This window comes from Somniosus microcephalus, chromosome 33 (genome assembly GCF_052327205.1).
Source record: "Somniosus microcephalus isolate GS21.2 chromosome 33, FLI_Smic_1.0, whole genome shotgun sequence".
Taxonomy (NCBI): Eukaryota; Metazoa; Chordata; class Chondrichthyes; order Squaliformes; family Somniosidae; genus Somniosus; species Somniosus microcephalus.
In genome coordinates, this window is record NC_141019.1 from 37,507,601 (window position 1) to 37,532,677 (window position 25,077).

Sequence of the window (25,077 nt, forward strand, 5' to 3'; positions counted from 1 at the left end):
ACACGGACTGCAGCGGTTCAAGAAGGCGGCTCACCGCCACCTTCTCAAGGGGCGATTAGGGATGGGCAATAAATGCTGGCCTTGCCAGCGACGCCCAGAACCCATAACCGAATAGAAAAAAAACGCATAAACACACAACTTGCATTTATCCAGCACCTTTAACGTAGTAAAACGTCCCAAGATGCTTCACAGGAACGTAAATCAGACAAAATTTGACCCCGAGCCACATAAGGAGATATTAGGGACAGGTGACCAAAAGCTGGGTCACAGAGGTCGGTTTTAAGGAGCGTCTTAAAGGAGGAGAGAGAGAGGTGGAGAGGTTTAGGGAGGGAATTCCAGAGCTCGGGGGCCCTGACGCGGTCGCCAATGGTGGAGTGATGGAAATCGGGGGATGCGCAAGAGGCCAGAATTGGAGGAGCGCGGAGATCTCGGAGGGTTGTAGGGGCTGGGATCTGGAACTCACCCCCCCCCCCCCCTCAAAAAGGCTGTGGAGGCTGGGGGTCACTTGGAGCTTTCAAGATTGAGATCGCTAGATTTTTTTTGTTTAGCCAAGTGCATCACGGGATATGGAGCAAAAGCGGGTGGATGGAGTTCAGCTACAGATCAGCCGTGATCTGACTGAATGGCAGAACAGGCTCGAGTGGTTGAATGGCCTCCTCCTGTTCTTAATGTAACAGGCTCGAGGGGCTGAATGGCCTCCTCCTGTTCCTTATGTAACAGGCTCAAGGGGCTGAATGGCCTCCTCCTGTTCCTAATGTAACAGGCTTGAGGGGGCTGAATGGCCTCCTCCCGTTCCTAATGTAACAGGCTCGAGGGGGCTGAACGGCCTCCTCCTGTAACAGGCTCGAGGGGCTGAACGGCCTCCTCCTGTTCCTAATGTAACAGGCTTGAGGGGCTAAATGGCCTCCTCCTGTTCCTAATGTAACAGGCTTGAGGGGGCTGAATGGCCTCCTCCTGTTCCTAATGTAACAGGCTCGAGGGGGCTGAATGGCCTCCTCCTGTTCCTAATGTAACAGGCTCGAGGGAGCTGAATGGCCTCCTCCTGTTCCTAATGTAACAGGCTCGACGGGGCTGAATGGCCTCATCCTGTTCCTAATGTAACAGGCTCGAGGGGGCTGAATGGCCTCCTCCTGTTCCTAATGTAACAGGCTCGAGGGGCTGAATGGCCTCATCCTGTTCCTAATGTAACAGGCTCGAGGGGGCTGAATGGCCTCCTCCTGTTCCTAATGTAACAGGCTCGAGGGGCTGAATGGCCTCCTCCTGTTCCTAATGAAACAGGCTCGAGGGGCTGAATGGCCTCCTCCTGTTCCTAATTTATCAGGCTCGAGGGGGCTGAACGGCCTCCTCCTGTTCCTAATGTAACAGGCTCGAGGGGGCTGAACGGCCTCCTCCTGTTCCTAATGTATCAGACTCGAGGGGCTGAACGGCCTCCTCCTGTTCCTAATGTATCAGACTCGAGGGGCTGAACGGCCTCCTCCTGTTCCTATTCAGAAGAAAGACAGACTCCCATTTCTCCAGCCCCTTTCCCCACCTCAGGACGTCCCAAAGCTCTTCACAGCCAATGAAGGACTTTTTTTGAAGTGTGCTCACTGTTGTAATGTGGGAAACGCGGCAGCCAATTTGCGCACAGCAAGCTCCCACAAACAGCAATGTGATAAATGACCAGATCATCTGTGTTTAGTGATGTTGGTTGAGGGATAAATATTGGGCCCAGGACACCGGGGAGAACTCCCCCCTGCTCTTCTTCCAATAGTGGCTGTGGGATCTTTTACATCCACCTGAGAGGGCAGACGGGGGCCTTGGGTTTAACGTCTCATCCCGAAAGACGGCAGTGGGAATGCAATAGATGGTAGTCCCACTGCAGAGTGAGGAGCACTATGCACTGTAACTAGCTCCTGGTGATGTTATAAGCAGGCTCCGAGGTAATGGCAGAGTCCCTCGGACACCAGGCTTCACGCTGTACCTGGCTTGTAATTCCAGTGATCGCTGTTTCCCTGATACGAGAAATGTCCGAGAGGGGTTCTGGTTACTGGTCTCCTTCAGCTGTGAATAAAAAAAGCCCCAAATAATTCATCCATTCAGCAGTACTGACAGTCCATCTAACCCAGTGTTGTACCTGCCCTGGGAGTGTTTGATGGGGACAGTGTAGAGGGAGCTTTACTCTGTATCTAACCCGTGCTGCACCTGCCCTGGGAGTGTTTGATGGAGCTTTACTCTGTATCTAACCCCGTGCTGTACCTGCCCAGGGAGTGTTTGATGGAGCTTTACTCTGTATCTAACCCCGTGCTGCACCTGCCCTGGGAGTGTTTGATGGAGCTTTACTCTGTATCTAACCCGTGCTGTACCTGCCCAGGGAGTGTTTGATGGGGACAGTGTAGAGGGAGCTTTACTCTGTATCTAACCCGTGCTGTACCTGCCCTGGGAGTGTTTGATGGGGCAGTGTAGAGGGAGCTTTACTCTGTATCTAACCCGTGCTTTACCTGCCCTGGGAGTGTTTGATGGGGACAGTGTAGATGGAGCTTTACTCTGAATGTAACCCGTGCTGTACCTGCCCTGGGAGTGTTTGATGGGGACAGTGTAGAGGGAGCTTTACTCTGTATCTAACCCCGTGCTGTACCTGCCCTGGGAGTGTTTGATGGGACAGTGTAGAGGGAGCTTTACTCTGTATCTAACCCGTGCTGTACCTGCCCTGGGAGTGTTTGATGGGACAGTGTAGAGGGAGCTTTACTCTGTATCTAACCCATGCTGTACCTGCCCTGGGAGTGTTTGATGGGACAGTGTAGAGGGAGCTTTACTCTGTATCTAACCCGTGCTGTACCTGCCCTGGGAGTGTTTGATGGGACAGTGTAGAGGGAGCTTTACTCTGTATCTAACCCGTGCTGTACCTGCCCTGGGAGTGTTTGATGGAGGCAGTGTACAGGGAGCTTTACTCTGTATCTAACCCCGTGCTGTACCTGCCCTGGGAGTGTTTGATGGGACAGTGTGGAGGGAGCTTTACTCTGTATCTAACCCGTGCTGTACCTGCCCTGGGAGTGTTTGATGGGACAGTGCAGAGGGAGCTTTACTCTGTATCTAACCCGTGCTGTACCTGCCCTGGGAGTGTTTGATGGGACAGTGTAGAGGGAGCTTTACTCTGTATCTAACCCGTGCTGTGCCTGCCCTGAGAGTGTTTGATGGAGACAGTGTACAGGGAGCTTTACTCTGTATCTAACCCCGTGCTGTACCTGCCCTGGGAGTGTTTGATGGGACAGTGTAGAGGGAGCTTTACTCTGTATCTAACCCGTGCTGTACCTGCCCCGGGAGTGTTTGATGGGGACAGTGTAGAGGGAGCTTTACTCTGTATCTAACCCGTGCTGTACCTGCCGTGGGAGTGTTTGATGGGGACAGTGTAGAAGGAGCTTTACTCTGTATCTAACCCGTGCTGTACCTGCCGTGGGAGTGTTTGATGGGGACAGTGTAGAAGGAGCTTTACTCTGTACCTGAGAAACACCCACCTCCATTCCATCGACGTCAATCCTCGCTCGAACACTGAACTTCTGCCCAATGAGCCTGAGCTTGGGGACGCAATACAGCAAGCGGTTGTTGAACTGCGGAAAGGTCAAGGATTGTGCTGTCAAGCTGTTTGTCGACAAGATACGAAGAAAGAGCTGGCAGAGCGGAGGAGCCATGCCGTCACTCACCAGTATGAGGTATCGGTCCTGGGTGGTGCCGTTCTTGGCCGACAGTTTGAGAATGTGGCCCTCTTTAATCAGCTCGTTCGTGGGGTTGACTATGTCTTCCTCCCCGCCCAGGAGCTCGTAGACTTTGAGCAGCTTGTGCATTCTCTCCTGGCAATATAGGCAATGGTTCCTTTAATAGGACTTGTCCCCTTAACACCCATCAAAGGCCACAATTTCTGTCCTTCGCCTATTGTAAGAATCCCAATGGACCAACCCCTTCCCATTCGCTCCCATTGTACACAATCCCAATGGACCAACCCCTTCCCATTCACTCCCATTGTACACAATCCCAATGGACCAACCCCTTCCCATTCACTCCCATTGTACACAATCCCAATGGACCAACCCCTTCCCATTCACTCCCATTGTACACAATCCCAATGGACCAACCCCTTCCCATTCACTCCCATTGTACACAATCCCAATGGACCAACCCCTTCCCATTCACTCCCATTGTACACAATCCCAATGGACCAACCCCTTCCCATTCACTCCCATTGTACACAATCCCAATGGACCAACCCCTTCCCATTCACTCCCATTGTACACAATCCCAATGGACCAACCCCTTCCCATTCACTCCCATTATACACAATCCCAATGGACCAACCCCTTCCCATTCACTCCCATTGTACACAATCCCAATGGACCAACCCCTTCCCATTCACTCCCATTGTACACAATCCCAATGGACCAACCCCTTCCCATTCACTCCCATTGTACACAATCCCAATGGACCAACCCCTTCCCATTCACTCCCATTGTACACAATCCCAATGGACCAACCCCTTCCCATTCACTCCCATTGTACACAATCCCAATGGACCAACCCCTTCCCATTCACTCCCATTGTACACAATCCCAATGGACCAACCCCTTCCCATTCACTCCCATTGTACACAATCCCAATGGACCAACCCCTTCCCATTCACTCCCATTGTACACAATCCCAATGGACCAACCCCTTCCCATTCACTCCCACTGTACACAATCCCAATGGACCCAACCCCTTCCCATTCACTCCCACTGTACACAATCCCAATGGACCCAACCCATAGAAACATAGACGATAGGAGCAGGAGTCGGCCATTCGGCCCCTCGAGCCTGCTCCGCCATTCAATGAGATCATGGCTGATCATCCAAATTCAGTACCCTGTCCCTGCCTTCTCCCCATATCCCTTGATCCCTTTAGCCTGAAGAAATATATCTAACTCCTTCTTGAATATATTTAATGAGTTGGCCTCAACTGCCTTCTGTGGTAGAGAATTCCACAGGTTCACCACTCTCTGGGTGAAGAAATTCCTCCTCATCTCTGTCCTAAATGGCTTACTCCTTATCCTTAGACTGTGACCCCTGGTTCTGGACTCCCCCGACCATCGGGAACATCCTTCCTGCATCTAGTCTGTCTAGTCCTGTTAGAATTTTATAAGTTTCAATGAGATCCCCTCTCATTCTTCTAAACTCCAGTGAGTACAAGCCCAATCGACCCAATCTCTCCTCATACGTCATTCCTGCCATCCCAGGTATCAGCCTGGTGAATCTTCGCTGCACTCCCTCCATGGCAAGAACATACTTCCTCAGATAAGGCAACCAAAACTGCACACAGTGCTCCAGGTGTGGTCTCACCAAGGCCCTGTACAACTGCAGCAAGACATCCTTGCTCCTGTACTCGAATCCACTCGCTACGAAGGCCAACATACATTTTGCCTTCTTAACCGCCTGCTGCACCTGCATGCTTACCTTCAGCGACTGGTGCACAAGGACACCCAGGTCTCATTGCACTTCCCCTTCCCATTCACTCCCACTGTACAGAATCCCAATGGACCCAACCCCTTCCCATTCACTCCCATTGTACACAATCCCAATGTATGCAAACCCTTCCCATTCACTCCCATTGTACACAATCCCAATGGACCCAACCCCTTCCCATTCACTCCCATTGTACACAATCCCAATGGACCCAACCCCTTCCCATTCACTCCCATCGTACAGAATCCCAATGGATGCAACCCCTTCCCATTCCCTCTCACCATCTTGCGAATGGCTGCATTGGAATGATCGGCTGCAGTCGAGATCAACTCAAGAGATTCTGCAAAAGAAGACCAACAATCGCATTGTCAGAATCCCAATGGACCCAACCCTTTCCCATTCACTCCCATTGTAGAGAATCCCAATGGACCCAACCCCTTCCCATTCACTCCCACTGTATACAATCCCAATGGACCCAACCCCTTCCCATTCACTCCCATTGTACAGAATCCCAATGGACCCAGCCCCTTCCCATTCACTCCCATTGTACAGAATCCCAATGTATGCAAACCCTTCCCATTCACTCCCATTGTACACAATCCCAATGGACCCAACCCCTTCCCAATCACTCCCATTGTACACAATCCCAATGGACCCAACCCCTTCCCATTCACTCCCACTGTACAGAATCCCAATGTATGCAAACCCTTCCCATTCACTCCCATTGTACACAATCCCAATGGACCCAACCCCTTCCCATTCACTCCCATTGTACACAATCCCAATGTATGCAAACCCTTCCCATTCACTCCCATTGTACACAATCCCAATGGACCCAACCCCTTCCCAATCACTCCCATTGTACACAATCCCAATGGACCCAACCCCTTCCCATTCACTCCCATTGTACACAATCCCAATGGACCCAACCCCTTCCCATTCACTCCCACTGTACACAATCCCAATGGACCCAACCCCTTCCCATTCACTCCCATTGTACACAATCCCAATGGACCCAACCCCTTCCCATTCACTCCCATTGTACACAATCCCAATGGACCCAACCCCTTCCCAATCACTCCCATTGTACACAATCCCAATGGACCCAACCCCTTCCCATTCACTCCCACTGTACACAATCCCAATGGACCCAACCCCTTCCCATTCACTCCCATTGTACACAATCCCAATGGACCCAACCCCTTCCCATTCACTCCCACTGTTCACAATCCCAATGGACCCAACCCCTTCCCATTCACTCCCACTGTACACAATCCCAATGGACCCAACCCCTTCCCATTCACTCCCATTGTACACAATCCCAATGGACCCAACCCCTTCCCATTCACTCCCACTGTTCACAATCCCAATGGACCCAACCCCTTCCCATTCACTCCCACTGTACACAATCCCAATGGACCCAGCCCCTTCCCATTCACTCCCACTGTACGGAATCCCAGTGGACGCAACCCCTTCCCATTCACTCCCACTGTATAGAATCCCAGTGGACTCAACCCCTTCCCATTCACTCCCATTGTACACAATCCCAATGGACCCAACCCCTTCCCAAACACTCCCATTGTACACAATCCCAATGGACCCAAACCCTTCCCATTCTCTTCCATTGTACAGAATCCCAATGGACCCAAACCCTTCCCATTCACTCCCCTTCTACAGAATCCCAATGGACACAACCCCTTCCCAATCACTCCCACTGTACACAATCCCAGCGGAACCAAACCCCTTCCCCGTCGTTCCCAGACTTAGCTGGGTGCTACTCTGGTTGATCTGCCTAGACATTTCAGCAGGAAGGGAGGATTCAAGAGGCAGCGCGCGTACTTTCCGAGTCCTTCCGATCGGGCGAGTCGTTGGGCAGTTTCTTCAGGTAGTCCTTAAGCAGGAGCTCATAGCGTGGGATCCTCTGTACTGGCTCCAACATGTGATGCTGCAATGTCAAGTTCCCGCACAGGTCCTCCTTCTGCAGGAAGAAGCCAATTGGACAAGGAGCATTCAGGAAAATTAAGCCATCATCGTACTTTCCTTTCCAACCCCACTTCTTCCGAAGTTGATATTCAACCATGGGGTGTTCGCAACTGACTTGATGTGGGGGGGGGGGGTTACAGGAAATCCTTGGGTATCTGACCCAACAGGCCATTCTCCATGTCTGAGCCGAGCCCCAAGCCCCCTGCCCCCCCAACCACCCTCAAGTCTATTCAACCATGGGGGTATCACAATGAACTTAATAGGGGTACAGGCAATCCTCTGGTATCTCACCCAACAGGCCATTCTCCCATGGGTGAGGCTAGCACCTCGCCCGCCCCCCCTCTCCACCCCCCGAGTCTATTCTTCCATGGGAGGAATCACAACCAAGCTCCTCACCGATCCTCTCCTGACCCGGGATCCAACCAGCTAAGGAAGGATATAGTTGCCATAGAGGGAGTGCAACGAAGGTTCACCAGACTGGTTCCTGGGATGGGGGGATTGTCCTATGAGGAGAGATTGAGTAGATTGGGCCGATACTCTCTGGAGTTTAGAAGAATGAGAGGTGATCTCATTGAAACATATAAGATTCTGAGGGAGATTGACAGGGTAGATGCCGAGAGGCTGTTTCCCCCTGGGCTGGAAAGGCTAGAACCAGGGGTCAGTCTCAGGTTAAGGGGTCGGCCATTTAAAACTGAGATGAGGAGAAATTTCTTCACTCAGAGGGCGGTGAATCTTTGGAATTCTCTGCCCCAGAGGGCTGTGGAGGCTCAGTCGTTGAGTATATTCAAGGCTGAGATCGAGCGTAGGTCCCTTGCAGTCAGAATCGGGGGAATTTATAATGGGGAACAAAGAAATGGCAGACCAACTAAATACATATTTTGGTTCTGTCTTCACAAAGGAGGACACAAATAACCTCCCAGAGATGCCGGGGAACATAGGGTCTGACGAAAGGGTGGGACTGAAAGAAATCAGTATTTGTAGGGAAATGGTGTTAGGGAAATTGATGGGACTGAAGGCCGATAAATCCCCAGGGCCTGATACTCTACATCCCAGGGTACTTAAGGAAGTGGCCCTAGAACTAGTAGATGCATTGCTGGTCATCTTCCAGAACTCGATAGACTCTGGAACAGTACCCATGGATTGGCGGGTAGCTAATATTACCCCACTATTCAAAAAAGGTGGTAGAGAAAAGGCGGGGAATTATAGACTGGTAAGCTTGACATCGGTAGTGGGGAAAATGCTAGAGTCCATTATAAAAGATGTAATAGCAGAGCACTTGGAAAGCAGTGACTGGATCGGACAAAGTCAACATGGATTTACAAAAGGTAAATCATGCTTGACTAATCTACTGGAATTTTTTGAGGATGTAACTGGTAAAATAGATAAGGGAGAACCAGTGGATGTGGTGTATTTGGACTTTCAGAAGGCTTTCGATAAGGTCCCGCATAAGAGATTAGCATGCAAAATTAAGGCACACGGGATTGGGGGCAAGGTATTGACTTGGATAGAGAACTGGTTGGTGGACAGAAAGCAAAGAGTTGGAATAAACGGGTCGTTTTCCGAGTGGCAGGCAGTGACTAGTGGGGTACCGCAAGGATCGGTCCTAGGACCCCAGCTGTTCACAATATATATTAATTATCTGGACTAGGGAATTGGATGTAATATCTCCAAATTTGCAGACGACACAAAGCTGGGTGGGAGGGTATGCTGTGAGGAGGATGTCATGAAACTCCAGTACGATTTGGACAGGTTGGGTGATTGGGCAGAAACATGGCAAATGCACTATAATGTGGATAAATGTGAGGTTATCCACTTTGGTGGCAAAAACAGGAAGGCGGATTATTATTTGAACGGCAATAGATTGGGAAAAGGGGAAGTGCAACGAGACCTGGGTGTCCTTGTGCACCAGTCGCTGAAGGTAAGCATGCAGGTGCAGCAGGCGGTTAAGAAGGCAAATGGTATGTTGGCCTTCGTAGCGAGAGGGTTCGAGTACAAGAACAAGGATGTCTTGCTGCAGTTGTACAGGGCCTTGAGTATTGTGTGCAGTTTTGGTCGCCTTACCTGAGGAAGGACGTTCTTGCCATGGAAGGAGTGCAGCGAAGATTCACCAGGCTGATACCTGGGATGGCAGGAATGACGTATGAGGAGAGATTGTGTCGATTGGGCTTATACTCACTGGAGTTTAGAAGATTGAGAGGGGATCTCATCGAATCCTATAAAATTCTGTCAGGCCTGGACAGACTAGATGCAGGAAGGATGTTTCTGATGGCCGGGGAGTCCAGAACCAGGGGTCATAGTCTAAGGATAAGGGGTAAGCCATTTAGGACTGAAATGAGGAGGAATTTCTTCACCCCGAGAGTGGTGAACCTGTGGAATTCTCTGCCGCAGAGGGCGGTGGAGGCCAGTTCATTAAATATATTCAAGAAAGAGTTGGATATATTTCTTAAGGCTAAAGGGATCAAGGGATATGGGGAGAAAGCAGGGACAGGGTACTGAATTTGGATGATCAGCCATGATCTCATTGAATGGCGGAGCAGGCTCGAGGGGCCGAATGGCCGACTCCTGCTCCTAGTATTATGTTCTTATTCGACCATGGGGGTATCACAATGAAGTTAACAGGGGTACAGGCAATCCTCTGGTATCTCACCCAACAGGCCATTCTCCCATGGGTGAGGCTAGCAACTCCACCCCGGAGTCTATTCTACCATGGGAGGAATCACAACCGAACTCCTCACCGATCCTCTCCTGACCCGGAATCCAACCACCGAAGCTTCTGAACTCAGGGTCAATATAAAGGGGGTAGAGGTTAGACCACACCTGGAGCACTGTGAGCAGTTCTGGGCCCCACACTTTAGGAAGGACATATTGGCCTTGGAGGGAGTGCAGCGTAGGTTTACCAGAATGATACCCGGACTCCAAGGGTTAAGTTATGAGGAGCGATTACACAAACTAGGGTTGTATTCCCTGGACTTTAGAAGGTTAAGGGTCGATCTGATCGAAGTTTTCAGGATATTAAGGGGCACCGATAGTGTAGAGAGAGAGAAACTATTTCCGCTGGTTGGGGAGTCTCGGACTCGGGGGCAGAGTCTCAAAATTAGAGCCAGACCTTTCAGGAGTGAAGTTAGGAAACACTTCGACACACAAAGGGTGGTAGAAGCTTGGAACTCTCTTCCGCAAACGGCAACTGATGCCGGGGGTCAATTGTGAATTTTACATCTGAGATTGGTAGATTTTTATTAACCAAAGGTATTAAGGGATACGGGGCAAAGGCGGGTAGATGGAGTTAGGTCACAGATCAGGCTCGAGGGGCTGAATGGCCTCCTCCTGTTCCTAATGTAACAGGCTCGAGGGGCTGAATGGCCTCCTCCTGTTCCTAATGTAACAGGCTCGAGGGGGCTGAATGGCCTCCTCCTGTTCCTAATGTAACAGGCTCGAGGGGGCTGAACGGCCTCCTCCTGTTCCTAATGTAACAGGCTCGAGGGGCTGAATGGCCTCCTCCTGTTCCTAATGTAACAGGCTCGAGGGGACTGAATGGCCTCCTCCTGTTCCTAATGTAACAGGCTCGAGGGGACTGAATGGCCTCCTCCTGTTCCTAATGTAACAGGCTCGAGGGGCTGAATGGCCTCCTCCTGTTCTTAATGTAACAGGCTCGAGGGGCTGAATGGCCTCCTCCTGTTCCTAATGTAACTGGCTCGAGGGGGCTGAATGGCCTCCTCCTGTTCCTAATGTAACTGGCTCGAGGGGGCTGAACGGCCTCCTCCTGTTCCTAATGTAACAGGCTCGAGGGGCTGAATGGCCTCCTCCTGTTCCTAATGTAACAGGCTCGAGGGGACTGAATGGCCTCCTCCTGTTCCTAATGTAACAGGCTCGAGGGGCTGAATGGCCTCCTCCTGTTCTTAATGTAACAGGCTCGAGGGGGCTGAACGGCCTCCTCCTGTTCCAAATGTAACTGGCTCGAGGGGGCTGAACGGCCTCCTCCTGTTCCTAATGTAACAGGCTCGAGGGGACTGAACGGCCTCCTCCTGTTCCTAATGTGACAGGCTCGAGGGGACTGAATGGCCTCCTCCTGTTCCTAATGTAACAGGCTCAAGGGGGCTGAACGGCCTCCTCCTGTTCCTAATGTAACAGGCTCGAGGGGGCTGAATGGCCTCCTCCTGTTCCTAATGTAACAGGCTCGAGGGGGCTGAATGGCCTCCTCCTGTTCCTAATCTCCGCAGGAGACAATCGGGAAGGACCGAGGAGATTCGCATTCGCCGACACGAAAATGTTAAAAAAAAATCTTCTCTCCTCTCACCTGGATGTCCTGGATGATGGTCTTGAAGTGAGCCGATTTCTCCACCCAGGTGCTCACCAGCTCCATCGCCCGGTCGAAGTTCTTCACATACTCCCCGTACATCTTCAGGAAAGGGGCAAGTTTCTGGAGAATGTCTCCTATACGTGGGTTGGATTCCCTGCAGGTCGGAGGTTTGGTGGGTGGGGTGGGGTGGAGAGTCAGGGGTGAGGAGGGGAGAAGGAGGTGGGGAAAAATGCATCTCCATTTTAAAATTCCCATCGGTGGCCTCCTCGCCCTCTCCCTATCTCTGTGACCTCCTACAACCCTCCGAGATCTCTGCACTCCCCCAATTCCGGCCTCGCACATCCCCCGATTTCCATCACTCCACCGTTGGCGACCGCGCCAGGGCCCCCGAGCTCTGGAAATCCCTCCCTAAACCTCTCCGCCTCTCTCTCTCCTCCTATAAGATGCTCCTTAAAACTGACCTCTTTGACCCAGCTCTTGGTCACCTGTCCCGACTATCTCACGTGGCTCGCTGTCAAATTTTGTCCGATTTACGTCCCAAGTGCCTTGGGATGTTTTACTACATTAAAGGCTCTGTATTAATGTTCTCATTGCGCACCGCAGTGAATCCCGTTTGCGCTCAGCCCCTCCCTAACCTCCTCCGGGAAGAGACAAGATGGCTGCTAATTAACACAAAATCTAGGATCAAGTGTTGTCCGTCTCACAGAGTGTCTCTCTCTCCCCGGAGTCAGAAGGTCGTGGGTTCGAGCCTCCAATCCAGAGACTTGAGCCCCGTAATCCAGGCCCGACACTCCCCCGGCGCCAGTACTGAGGGAGCGCCGCACTGTCGGAGGGGCGGTACTGAGGGAGCGCCGCACTGTCGGAGGGGCGGTACTGATGGAGCGCCGCACTGTCGGAGGGGCGGTACTGAGGGAGCACTGCACTGTCGGAGGGGCGGTACTGAGGGAGCGCCGCACTGTCGGAGGGGCAGTACTGAGGGAGCGCCGCACTGTCGGAGGGGCGGTACTGAGGGATTGCCGCACTGTCGGAGGGGCGGTACTGAGGGAGCGCCGCACTGTCGGAGGGGCGGTACTGAGGGAGCGCCGCACTGTCGGAGGGGCGGTACCGAGGGAGCGCCGCACTGTCGGAGGGGCGGTACCGAGGGAGCGCCGCACTGTCGGAGGGGCGGTACTGAGGGAGCGCCGCACTGTCGGAGGGGCGGTACTGAGGGAGTGGCGCACTGTCGGAGGTGCCGTCTTTCGGATGAGACGTTAAACCCGAGGCCCCCGTCTGCCCTCTCAGGTGGATGTAAAATATCCCACGGCCGCTATTGGAAGAAGAGCAGGGGGGAGTTCTCCCCGGTGTCCTGGGGCCAATATTTATCCCTCAACCAACATCACTAAAACAGATGATCTGGTCATTTATCACATTGATGTTTGTGGGAGCTTGCTGTGCGCAAATTGGCTGCTGCGTTTCCTACATTACAACAGTGACCACACTTCAAAAAAAGTCCTTCATTGGCTGTGAAGCGCTTTGGGACGTCCTGAGGTGGTGAAAGGTGGAGAAATGCGAGTTCTTTCTTAATCTATTTTTAAAAAACACTGGAGATTGTCCGGTCCCGTTGTGTCCCACTGTAAAGGCCGTAGGTGGGGTGGGGTGGGGGGACCTAGGTCGGCCTGTCGAGGGTTAACCTCCAGCACAGCACTCCACGGCCTTGCGATCCCTCCGAAGCCTGCTGCCAAGTTGCCGTGACGATACTAACAATTTGCCTAGAAACCACTGCGGCCTGGAACCGGGAAAGCTTTTAATTTGGTTTAAAAATCCTCTCAGTGAGGCCTTTGTCCCGAAGACTGCTCGCGAGCACACACACCGTGATTATAGTCCAGCTACTGATGCAAGCACTTCACAAGATACACCTCACAGAATCCCAGTGATTCACCTTCCCCTCTCAATTCAATTCAATTCAAATCGCTTTATTGGCATGACAAGGTACATCTTATGTTGCCAAAGCATCGAAAAACATTCATGGTTGAACACATAAACGCAGATCTATCCATACAGTGTATAAACAGATATATCCCTGAGTGTATAAATATACAATAATATAATTTGTATATACTCTTTTCTTAGATTTAATGGTTGTCCCTCTGTTTATGGCAAGCTGTAACATAGTGTGCCGCTAAGGTTACACAATTTCTCTGTTCCCCTAGTAGGTATGGGAGTTTTTGGTCGTCATTCAAATTTCTGAATTCAGGGCATATTTTTGTGAATTTTGGGTCGAAATTCTCCCTTATGCCCTGATATTTTCCACAAGCTGTGAGGAAGTGCATCTCTGTCTCCACCACTCCCTGACTGCAGTGAGAGCATATCCTGTCCTCTCTTGGCAGCCGGGTCTGTCTGTGTCTGCCTTTTTCGATCGCCAGGCTATGTTCACTAAGTCTGTACATTGTCAAGGTTTTTCTCAGTTTGCTATCCTTTACCATGGTCAGGTATTCAGCCATGTTGTATTGTCTGTTTAGGGCCAAGTAGCAATTGAGTTTGTTTTGGGTTTTTGTTGTTTCTGCCCAATATGACAGATACTTTTCCTTTTGCTTAGTGACAATTGTGTTGGGTCGAATTCTCTGTGCTACGATGTCACTGTCCTGAGGCTGGTTATTGTTAGTAGTGTTAGTAGTTACTTCACTGAGTCCCAGAACTAGTTGACTGAGGGTATTCTTCTTTATGGTCCTCTCTTGGCATTTCAGGGCTTCATAATGATATCATGGGGGTTGCTCATTTTTAGGTGTTTCCAAAATTTGGTGGCTCTTTTTTGGATAGTAATTATTAATGGATATTGGCCTAGTTCTGCCCTGCATGCATTGTTTACGGTTTTCCTTTGAGTCCGGAGGATACTTTTACAGAATTCTGCATGTAGGATCTCAATGGGGTGTTTGTCCCATTTTGCGAATTCTTGTTGTGTTAGCAGACCCCACACCTCACTGCCATAGAGTGCAATTGGTTCAATTACTGATTTAAAAATTTTGAGCCAAATGCTAATTGGGATTTCTATTTGGATTGATTTTTTAATGGCATAGAAAGCCCTTCTAGCTTTCTCTTTCAGTTCATTCACAGCCAGATGAAAATTTCCCGTAGAACTGATTTTTAAGCCCAAGTATGTGTAGTTAGTGGTTTGTTCAATTTTAGTTGTTCCTAGTGTGAAATTTATTCTGGGTCCCTGATGTCTGGATCTTTGCTGGAACACAAGGATTTTGGTTTTTTGGGGGTTTATTGTCAGGGCCCAGGTCTGACAGAACAACTCTAGCAGATCCAGGTTCTGCTGTAGACGCTCTCTCTCTCTCCCAGTCTCTCTCTCTCTCCCCCCATCTCTCTCTCTCTCTCCCCCATCTCTCTCTCTCTCCCCCACATCAGTCTCTCTCTCTCTCCCCAGTCTCTCTCTCTCTCTCCCCCAGTCTCTCTCTCTCTCTCTCTCTCCCCCCCAGTCACTCTCTCTCTCTACCCCCCAGTCACTCTCTCTCTCTACCCCCAAGTCTCTCTCTCTCTCTACCCCCAAGTCTCTCTCTCTCTCTACCCCCAAGTCTCTCTCTCTCTCTCTCCCCCAAGTCTCTCTCTCTCTCCCCATCTCTCTCTCTCTCTCTCCCCCCCATCTCTCTCTCCCCCAGTCTCTCTCTCTCTCTCCCCCAGTCTCTCTCTCTACCCCCAGTCTCTCTCTCTCTACCCCCCAGTCTCTCTCTCTCTCTCCCCCCCAGTCTCTCTCTCTCCCCCCCAGTCTCTCTCTCTCTCTCTCCCCCAGTCTCTCTCTCTCTCTCCCCCAGTCTCTCTCTCTCTCTACCCCCCAGTCTCTCTCTCTCTCTACCCCCCAGTCACTCTCTCTCTCTACCCCCCAGTCACTCTCTCTCTCTACCCCCAAGTCACTCTCTCTCTCTACCCCCCAAGTCTCTCTCTCTCTCTACCCCCAAGTCTCTCTCTCTCTCTCTCCCCATCTCTCTCTCTCTCTCCCCCCAGTCTCTCTCTCTCTCTCTCCCCCAGTCTCTCTCTCTCTCTACCCCCAGTCTCTCTCTCTCTACCCCCCAGTCTCTCTCTCTCCCCCCCAGTCTCTCTCTCTCCCCCCCCAGTCTCTCTCTCTCCCCCCCAGTCTCTCTCTCTCTCTCTCTCCCCCCAGTCTCTCTCTCTCTCCCCCATCTCTCTCTCTCTCTCCCCCATCTCTCTCTCCCCCAGTCTCTCTCTCTCTCCCCCAGTCTCTCTCTCTCTACCCCCCAGTCTCTCTCTCTCTCTCTCTCTCCCCCCCAGTCTCTCTCTCTCACTCTCTCCCCCAGTCTCTCTCTCTCTCCCCCTCCCCCAGTCTCTCTCTCTCTCTCTCTCTCTCCCCCAAGTCTCTCTCTCCCCCCCAGTCTCTCTCTCTCTCCCCCCGTCTCTCTCTCTCCAGTCTCTCTCTCTCTCCCCCAGTCTCTCTCCCTCTCTCTCCCCCTCTCCTCTCTCTTTCTCTTTCTCCCCCCCGTTTCAGTATTTTTCTCTCCCTTTCTTTCTGTTTCTCTCTCTCTGTCTGTCTCTTGCTTCACCCCCCCCCGTGTTTTTCCTCTCCCTCTCTCTACCCCATCGCTCTCCGCCCACATCTCTCTCTCTCTCCGTGTCTCCCTCCCTCCCTCCCTCCCTTGCTCGCTCTCTCTGTGTCTCTATCCAACCCTGAGTCAGACAGGAAGCCACACACTGACTGCTGTCTGGGCCTTGTGGTTTAGTCTTTCCGCTCTGCGACTCACAGAACAGCCTGTCATCTTTCCCATCCTGACCCTGCCTGACCTCTGCGGCAGGCCTGGGCAACACACCTCGAAGGATATAGCGGCCGCGGAGGGGAGGGGGCAGTGTAGATTCACCCGAATAATACCGGGGGCTAAATTACGAGGGCAGGGTGGCGATCTGATCGAGGTGTTTAAAGATGATTAGAGGATTCGATACGATAGACAGAGAGAAACTATTTCCTCTGTGGGGGGGAGTCCCGTCAACTTGCTCCCCATTCCCCCTCCCCTCATAGGAACAGGAGGCCATTCAGCCCCTCGAGCCTGTTACATTAGGAACAGGAGGCCATTCAGCCCCTCGAGCCTGTTACATTAGGAACAGGAGGAGGCCATTCAGCCCCCTCGAGCCTGTTACATTAGGAACAGGAGGAGGCCATTCAGCCCCTCGAGCCTGTTACATTAGGAACAGGAGGAGGCCATTCAGCCCCCTCGAGCCTGTTACATTAGGAACAGGAGGAGGCCGTTCAGTCCCCTCGAGCCTGTTACATTAGGAACAGGAGGAGGCCATTCAGCCCCTCGAGCCTGTTACATTAGGAACAGGAGGAGGCCATTCAGCCCCCTCGAGCCTGTTACATTAGGAACAGGAGGAGGCCGTTCAGCCCCTCGAGCCTGTTACATTAGGAACAGGAGGAGGCCATTCAGCCCCCTCGAGCCTGTTACATTAGGAACAGGAGGAGGCCATTCAGCCCCCTCGAGCCTGTTATATTAGGAACAGGAGGAGGCCGTTCAGCCCCTCGAGCCTGTTACATTAGGAACAGGAGGAGGCCATTCAGCCCCCTCGAGCCTGTTACATTAGGAACAGGAGGAGGCCGTTCAGCCCCTCGAGCCTGTTACATTAGGAACAGGAGGAGGCCATTCAGCCCCCTCGAGCCTGTTACATTAGGAACAGGAGGAGGCCATTCAGCCCCCTCGAGCCTGTTACATTAGGAACAGGAGGAGGCCATTCAGCCCCTCGAGCCTGTTACATTAGGAACAGGAGGAGGCCGTTCAGCCCCCTCGAGCCTGTTACATTAGGAACAGGAGGAGGCCGTTCAGCCCCTCGAGCCTGATCTGTGACCTAACTCCATCTCCCCGCCTTTGCCCCGTATCCCTTAATACCTTTGGTTAACAGAAATCTATCAATCTCAGATTTAAAATGAACAATTGACCCCCGGCATCAATTGCCGTTTGCGGAAGAGAGTTCCAAACTTCTACCACCCTTTGTGTGTCGAAGTGTTTCCTAACTTCACTCCTGAAAGGTCTGGCTCTAATTTTTAGACTCTGCCCCCTAGTCCGAGACTCCCCAACCAGCGGAAATAGTTTCTCTCTCTCTGCACTATCAGTTCCCCTTAATATCCTGAGAACTTCGATCAGATCGACCCTTAACCTTCTAAACTCCAGTGAATACGACCCTAGTTTGTGTAATCTCTCCTCGTAACTTAACCCTTGGGGTCCGGGTATCATTCTGGTAAACCTACGCTGCACTCCCTCCAAGGCCAATATACCCTTCCTAAGGTGTCCCTCCCTCCTTGTTCTTGCCATGGAGGGAGTGCAGCGAAGATCCACCAGACTGATACCTGGGATGGCAGGAATGACGTATGAGGAGAGATTGGGTCGATTGGGCTTGTACTCGCTGGAGTTTAGAAGAATGAGAGGGGCTCTCATTGAAACTTATAAAATTCTAACAGGACTGGACAGACTAGATGCAGGAAGGATGTTCCCGATGGTCGGGGAGTCCAGAACCAGGGGTCACAGTCTAAGGATAAGGGGTAAGCCATTTAGGACAGAAATGAGGAGGAATTTCTTCACCCAGAGAGTGGTGAACCTGTGGAATTCTCTACCACAGAAGGCAGTAGAGGCCAATTCATTAAATATATTCAAGAAGGAGTTGGATATATTTCTTGAGGCTAAAGGGATCAAGGGATATGGGGAGAAAGCAGGGACAGGGTACTGAATTTGGATGATCAGCCATGATCTCATTGAATGGCGGAGCAGGCTCGAGGGGCCGAATGGCCGACTCCTGCTCCTATCTTCTATGTTTCTATGTTTCTATGTTTCTCCCTCCCTCCCTCCTCCCCTCTTACCATTCCAGCATCCGTCTCTCGAGCTCTGGGAGCAGGAACTGCTGGTGGAAACAGTAGATGGAGCAGATGTTGGAGAAGATGGCGAGCACCACCTCGACCGGCAGCGAGTTCTTGCTCCGCGCCTCCTCCATCAGCCGGGCGCAGAACACCTGGACACCGGGGGAAAGGGACACGAGTCACGGGACAGTCAATGGGTCTGCTCAGAGTTCCCTCTCCGTTCCTCCCGTCGCTAGTTCCCCTTGGGGTTCAGACCCACGCTCCCGAGCCACGAGGCCTAGAGTGGTTCTGCCTGTCGTGTCTCACTGGGTCTCGCTCTCGCCGCGGAGTCAGAAGGTCGTGGGTTCGAGCCCCGAGCCCCATAATCCAGGCCCGACACTCCCCCGGGGCCAGTACTGAGGGAGCGCCGCACTGTCGGCGGGGCGGTACCGAGGGAGCGCCGCACTGTCGGCGGGGCGGTACTGAGGGAGCGCCGCACTGTCGGAGGGGCGGTACCGAGGGAGCGCCGCACTGTCGGAGGGGCGGTACCGAGGGAGCGCCGCACTGTCGGAGGGGCGGTACCGAGGGAGCGCCGCACTGTCGGAGGGGCGGTACCGAGGGAGCGCCGCACTGTCGGAAGGGCGGTACCGAGGGAGCGCCGCACTGTCGGAGGGGCGGTACTGAGGGAGCGCCGCACTGTCGGAGGGGCGGTACTGAGGGAGCGCCGCACTGTCGGAGGGGCGGCACTGAGGGAGCGCCGCACTGTCGGAGGGGCGGCACTGAGGGAGCGCCGCACTGTCGGAGGGGCGGTACTGAGGGAGCGCCGCACTGTCGGAGGGGCGGTACTGAGGGAGCGCCGCACTGTCGGAGGGGCCGTCTTTCGTGATGAGACGTTAAACCCGAGGCCCCCGTCTGCCCTCTCAGGTGGATGTAAAAGATCCCACGGCCACTATTGGAAGAAGAGCAGGGGGGAGTTCTCCCCGGAGTCCTGGGGCCAATATTTATCCCTCAACCAACATCACCTAAAAAAAAACCCAGACGATCTGGTCATTATCACATTGCCAATAGTGGGATCTAGCTGTGCGTAAATTGGCTGCCGCGTTTCCCGACATTACAACAGTGACACGAACCCGGCTGCCTCGAGAGGTGAGAGTGGTACAGACCGAGTAGCGGCAGACACGGCGAGAGGGGGAAAAGTAAGAGATTGAATGTCCTGATGGGCTCACCTTGTCCAAGAGGTAGAGCCTGGATACGTAGGCCTTCTCCGTCAGCAGCAGCTCATTGGCGATGTTGAAGACTTTCTGCTGGACCGTGAACTGTCAACAGAGACAGAGCGTTAGACCCGCTGAATGGGCAGCCCCTCCCGCCCTCCCCCTGGCCCTCCCGCCCTCTACCCCTCCCCTTCCCCCCTCCCCACCCTCACCAACTCCCACTCTCCTTCCACCACCTTGTTCCCCCTCTCTCCCCCCGCCCTCCCTCTCACCTTCCCCCTCTCTCCTTCCATCTTCCCCGATGACTAGTGTTCGAAGTTCAATGGTGTTGGGGAGGGGGGAACGGAGTACCTCAGTGGCGGGGGGCAGGGGGATTTTTACCACAGATGGGGAGGGAAGGGGAAAGGAGTTGCAGTCCAGCCCCCAGCATGTACACGAGTAAGGATGTCTTGCTGCAGTTGTCCAGGGCCTTGGTGAGATCACACCTGGAGTATTGTGTGCAGTTTTGGTCGCCTTATCTGAGGAAGGATGTTCTTGCCATGGAGGGAGTTCAGCGAAGATTCACCAGACTGATACCTGGGATGGCAGGAATGACGTATGAGGAGAGATTGGGTCGATTGGGCTTATACTCGCTGGAGTTTAGAAGAATGAGAGGGGATCTCATCGAAACCTATAAAATTCTGTCAGGCCTGGACAGACTAGATGCAGGAAGGATGTTCCCGATGGCGGGAGAGTCTAGAACCAGGGGTCAGTCTCAGGATAAGGGGTAAGCCATTTAGGACTGAGATGAGGAGGAATTTCTTCACTCAGAGGGCGGTGAATCTTTGGAATTCTCTGCCCCAGAGGGCTGTGGAGGCTCAGTCGTTGAGTCTATTCAAGGCCGAGACCGAGAGATATTTGGATATTAAGGGAATCAAGGGATCGGGCGGGTGAGTTGAGTTGAGGTTGATGATCAGCCATGATCCCACTGAATGGCGGAGCAGGCTCAAGGGGCTGAACGGCCTCCTCCTGTTCCTCATGTAACAGGCTCGAGGGGGCTGAACGGGCTCCTCCTGTTCCTAATGTAACAGGCTCGAGGGGGCTGAACGGGCTCCTCCTGTTCCTAATGTAACAGGCTCGAGGGGCTGAACGGCCTCCTCCTGTTCCTAATGTAACAGGCTCGAGGGGGCTGAACGGGCTCCTCTTGTTCCTAATGTAACAGGCTCGAGGGGGCTGAACGGCCTCCTCCTGTTCCTAATGTAACAGGCTCGAGGGGGGCTGAACGGCCTCCTCCTGTTCCTATGTCACGCGCGAGCGCGGCCGCTTACATCTGCCGAGTCCTGCCGCTCGGCCTGGGGGGGCATCGCGGGCCCGGCCTCCTCATCGCCGCTGCCCTCCTCCAGGTCGCTGTCGGCCTCCGAGTCGCGGGCTGAGCGCCTCTTGCCGCGGGGGTGGTGGTGGGGGAGGAGGTGGAGCGGGGCCGAGGCCACAGCGGCAGCGATCCGGCCTCCTCCTCCCCCCCCTCCCTCGGGCCCCTCCTCCGGGGCGAAGCACACCTCGTCGCTGTTGCAGGGGGAGCTGAGGCTGCCGATGCCGCTGTCCCGGTTGGGCCGCTTGGCCGAGGCGGCGGAGACGCAGGAGGAGGAGGAGGAGGAGCAGGTGGAGGCCCCCCCGCCGCCGCTGCCGCCCCCCGCCTCGGCGCCGCACCCCCCGGCCTCCGGGGCCTCGGCGAAGTCCAGCAGCTGGTTGGCCACGTCGCTCATGCTGATGCCCGACTCCAGCGAGTTCAGTCGGTCCACTTGGCTGCCCTTGGCGGGGACGGCGTTACCAGGGGGGAGGCAGAGCACCTCCTGGCCACCCTCCGCCGATTGGCCAAAGCCCAGCCAGCTCATCTCCGGCCCGAATGGGATGTGTTCCCTGCGGAGAGAGAAAGAAAACACATCAGAGTAAAGCACTGTCCCATCAAACACTCCCAGGGCTGATACAGAGTAAAGCTCCCTCTACACTGTCCCATCAAACACTCCCAGGGCAGGTACAGCATGGGTTAGATACAGAGTAAAGCTCCCTCTACACTGTCCCATCAAACACTCCCAGGGCAGGTACAGCACGGGTTAGATACAGAGTAAAGCTCCCTCTACACTGTCCCCATCACACACTCCCAGGGCAGGTACAGCACAGGTTAGATACAGAGTAAAGCTCCCTCTACACTGTCCCATCAAACACTCCCAGGGCAGGTACAGCACGGGTTAGATACAGAGTAAAGCTCCCTCTACACTGTCCCCATCAAACACTCCCAGGGCAGGTACAGCACGGGTTAGATACAGAGTAAAGCTCCCTCTACACTGTCCCCATCAAACACTCCCAGGGCAGGTACAGCATGGGTTAGATACAGAGTAAAGCTCCCTCTACACTGTCCCCATCAAACACTCCCAGGGCAGGTACAGCATGGGTTAGATACAGAGTAAAGCTCCCTCTACACTGTCCCAACAAACACTCCCAGGGCAGGTACAGCACGGGTTAGATACAGAGTAAAGCTCCCTCTACACTGTCCCCATCAAACACTCCAGGGCAGGTACAGCACGGGTTAGATACAGAGTAAAGCTCCCTCTACACTGTCCCCATCAAACACTCCCAGGGCAGGTACAGCATGGGTTAGATACAGAGTAAAGCTCCCTCTACACTGTCCCCATCAAACACTCCCAGGGCAGGTACAGCACGGGATAGATACAGAGTAAAGCTCCCTCTACACTGTCCCATCAAACACTCCCAGGGCAGGTACAGCACGGGTTAGATACACAGTAAAGCTCCCTCTACACTGTCCCCATCAAACACTCCCAGGGCAGGTACAGCACGGGTTAGATACAGAGTAAAGCTCCCTCTACATTGTCCCATCAAACACTCCCTGGGCAGGTACAGCACGGGTTAGATACAGAGTAAAGCTCCCTCTACACTGTCCCCATCAAACACTCGCAGGGCAGGTACAGCACGGGTTAGATACAGAGTAAATCTCCCTTTACACTGTCCCCATCAAACACTCCCAGGGCAGGTACAGCACTGGTTAGATACAGAGTAAAGCTCCCTCTACACTGTCCCCATCAAACACTCCCAGGGCAGGTACAGCACGGGTTAGATACAGAGTAAAGCTCCCTCTACACTGTCCCCATCAAACAATCCCAGGGCAGGTACAGCACGGGTTAGATACAGAGTAAATCTCCCTTTACACTGTCCCCATCAAACACTCCCAGGGCAGGTACAGCACTGGTTAGATACAGAGTAAAGCTCCCTCTACACTGTCCCATCAAACACTCCCAGGACAGGTACAGCACGGGTTAGATACAGAGTAAAGCTCCCTCTACACTGTCCCATCAAACACTCCCAGGACAGGTACAGCACGGGTTAGATACAGAGTAAAGCTCCCTCTACACTGTCCCCATCAAACACTCCCAGGACAGGTACAGCACTGGTTAGATACAGAGTAAAGCTCCCTCTACACTGTCCCCATCAAACACTCCCAGGACAGGTACAGCACTGGTTAGATACAGAGTAAAGCTCCCTCTACACTGTCCCATCAAACACTCCCAGGACAGGTACAGCACGGGTTAGATACAGAGTAAAGCTCCCTCTACACTGTCCCCATCAAACACTCCCAGGGCAGGTACAGCACGGGTTAGATACAGAGTAAAGCTCCCTCTACACTGTCCCATCAAACACTCCCAGGGCCGGTACAGCACGGGTTAGATACAGAGTAAAGCTCCCTCTACATTGTCCCATCAAACACTCCCAGGGCAGGTACAGCACGGGTTAGATACAGAGTAAAGCTCCCTCTACACTGTCCCATCAAACACTCCCAGGGCAGGTACAGCACGGGTTAGATACAGAGTAAACCTCCCTCTACACTGTCCCATCAAACACTCCCAGGGCAGGTACATCACGGGTTAGATACAGAGTAATGCTCCCTCTCCACTGTCCCCATCAAACACTCCCAGGGCAGGTACAGCACGGGTTAGATACAGAGTAAAGCTCCCTCTACACTGTCACCATCAAACACTCCCAGGGCAGGTACAGCACTGGTTAGATACAGAGTAAAGCTCCCTCTACACTGTCCCATCAAACAGTCCCAGGGCAGGTACAGTACGGGTTAGATACAGAGTAAAGCTCCCTCTACACTGTCCCATCAAACACTCCCAGGGCAGGTACAGCACGGGTTAGATACAGAGTAAAGCTCCCCCTACACTGTCCCCATCAAACACTCCCAGGGCAGGTACAGCACGGGTTAGATACAGAGTAAAGCTCCCCCTACACTGTCCCCATCAAACACTCCCAGGGCAGGTACAGCACGGGTTAGATACAGAGTAAAGCTCCCTCTACACTGTCCCATCAAACACTCCCAGGGCAGGTACAGCACGGGTTAGAGACAGAGTAAAGCTCCCTCTGCACTGTCCCATCAAACCTCTCTGTGTTTCAGTCCTGCTCCGTGCCTGTTCCTCAGCCTCCCACACCTCTCCCACATCTCCCTTTGGCCCCATCTCGAGTCGAGGACCACGTCGTTCAGGAAGAGTAACTTTCACACGTCCTCACCCCCTCCTCCCAAACTCAGGGGTCCTGAGGCCAAGTATCGCACCTGCCCCACCCTCCCGTTAAACCCTGGCCGAGACCAGGCGGGGAATAGAAACGGCCGGGCGCACACGCGGGAATCCCCCTTGCATTCCCCCCCCCGCACTGTACCCCCCCCGCCACATGGGGGCCGGTTAGACCCGCGCGCTTGGTCTGGGGGCGGGGGGGACTGATTAGACCTGTGCGCTCGGGCTGGGGGTGGGGACAGATTAGACCCGCGCGCTCGGTCTGGGGACAGATTAGACCCGCGCGCCGGTCTACCTTTCGAACTTCTCGATCAGGGAGGAGACGCGGGCGGGGGTTCCGGGGTCTCGGCTCGGTGCAGGCGGGGGGCTCCTGGGGTCGGCCGGCAGCGGTCTCGACGGCGGCGGTGGGATGGGCTCCGGTCGCCGGGGGCGATGGAGGTGCGACGGCTTGGGAGGCACTGAGGGGGAGAAGGAGGGAAAGAAAATCAGGAGTGAGACAGGAACACAGTCACAACCATCCCCCGTCTCGTCTCCCCCCCACCCCAACCTGGTCTCCTCCTCCCCCCACCTGTCGCTCTCTCTCTCCCCCAGTCTCTCTCTCTCTCCGCCCCCTCCCCAGTTTCTCTCTCTCTCTCTCTCTCTGCCCCCCACCCGTCTCTCTCTCTCTCTCTCTCTCTCCCCCCAGGCTCTCTCTCTCTCTCTCTCCCCCAGTCTCTCTCTCTCTCCCCCAGTCTCTCGCTCTCTCCCCCCC

General features: G+C 53.5%; 1 protein-coding gene across 1 annotated transcript in view; it reads right to left on the reverse strand.

The window, feature by feature from the left end:
* The window catches only part of fgd1 (FYVE, RhoGEF and PH domain containing 1), a gene marked incomplete at its 5' end in the record, with an annotated part of 42,657 nt that extends 17,872 nt beyond the window's left edge, over positions 1-24,785 (reverse strand). The window contains 10 exons of the mRNA XM_085973059.1: positions 1,964-2,043; positions 3,480-3,587; positions 3,681-3,827; positions 5,750-5,808; positions 7,308-7,446; positions 11,746-11,902; positions 18,581-18,729; positions 19,783-19,872; positions 21,075-21,663; positions 24,622-24,785. Of these exons, the coding sequence (XP_085829185.1) occupies positions 1,964-2,043; positions 3,480-3,587; positions 3,681-3,827; positions 5,750-5,808; positions 7,308-7,446; positions 11,746-11,902; positions 18,581-18,729; positions 19,783-19,872; positions 21,075-21,663; positions 24,622-24,785 (1,682 nt within the window). The remainder of the gene's footprint in view (positions 1-1,963; positions 2,044-3,479; positions 3,588-3,680; positions 3,828-5,749; positions 5,809-7,307; positions 7,447-11,745; positions 11,903-18,580; positions 18,730-19,782; positions 19,873-21,074; positions 21,664-24,621) is intronic.
* Between the last annotated feature and the right edge of the window lie 292 nt (positions 24,786-25,077).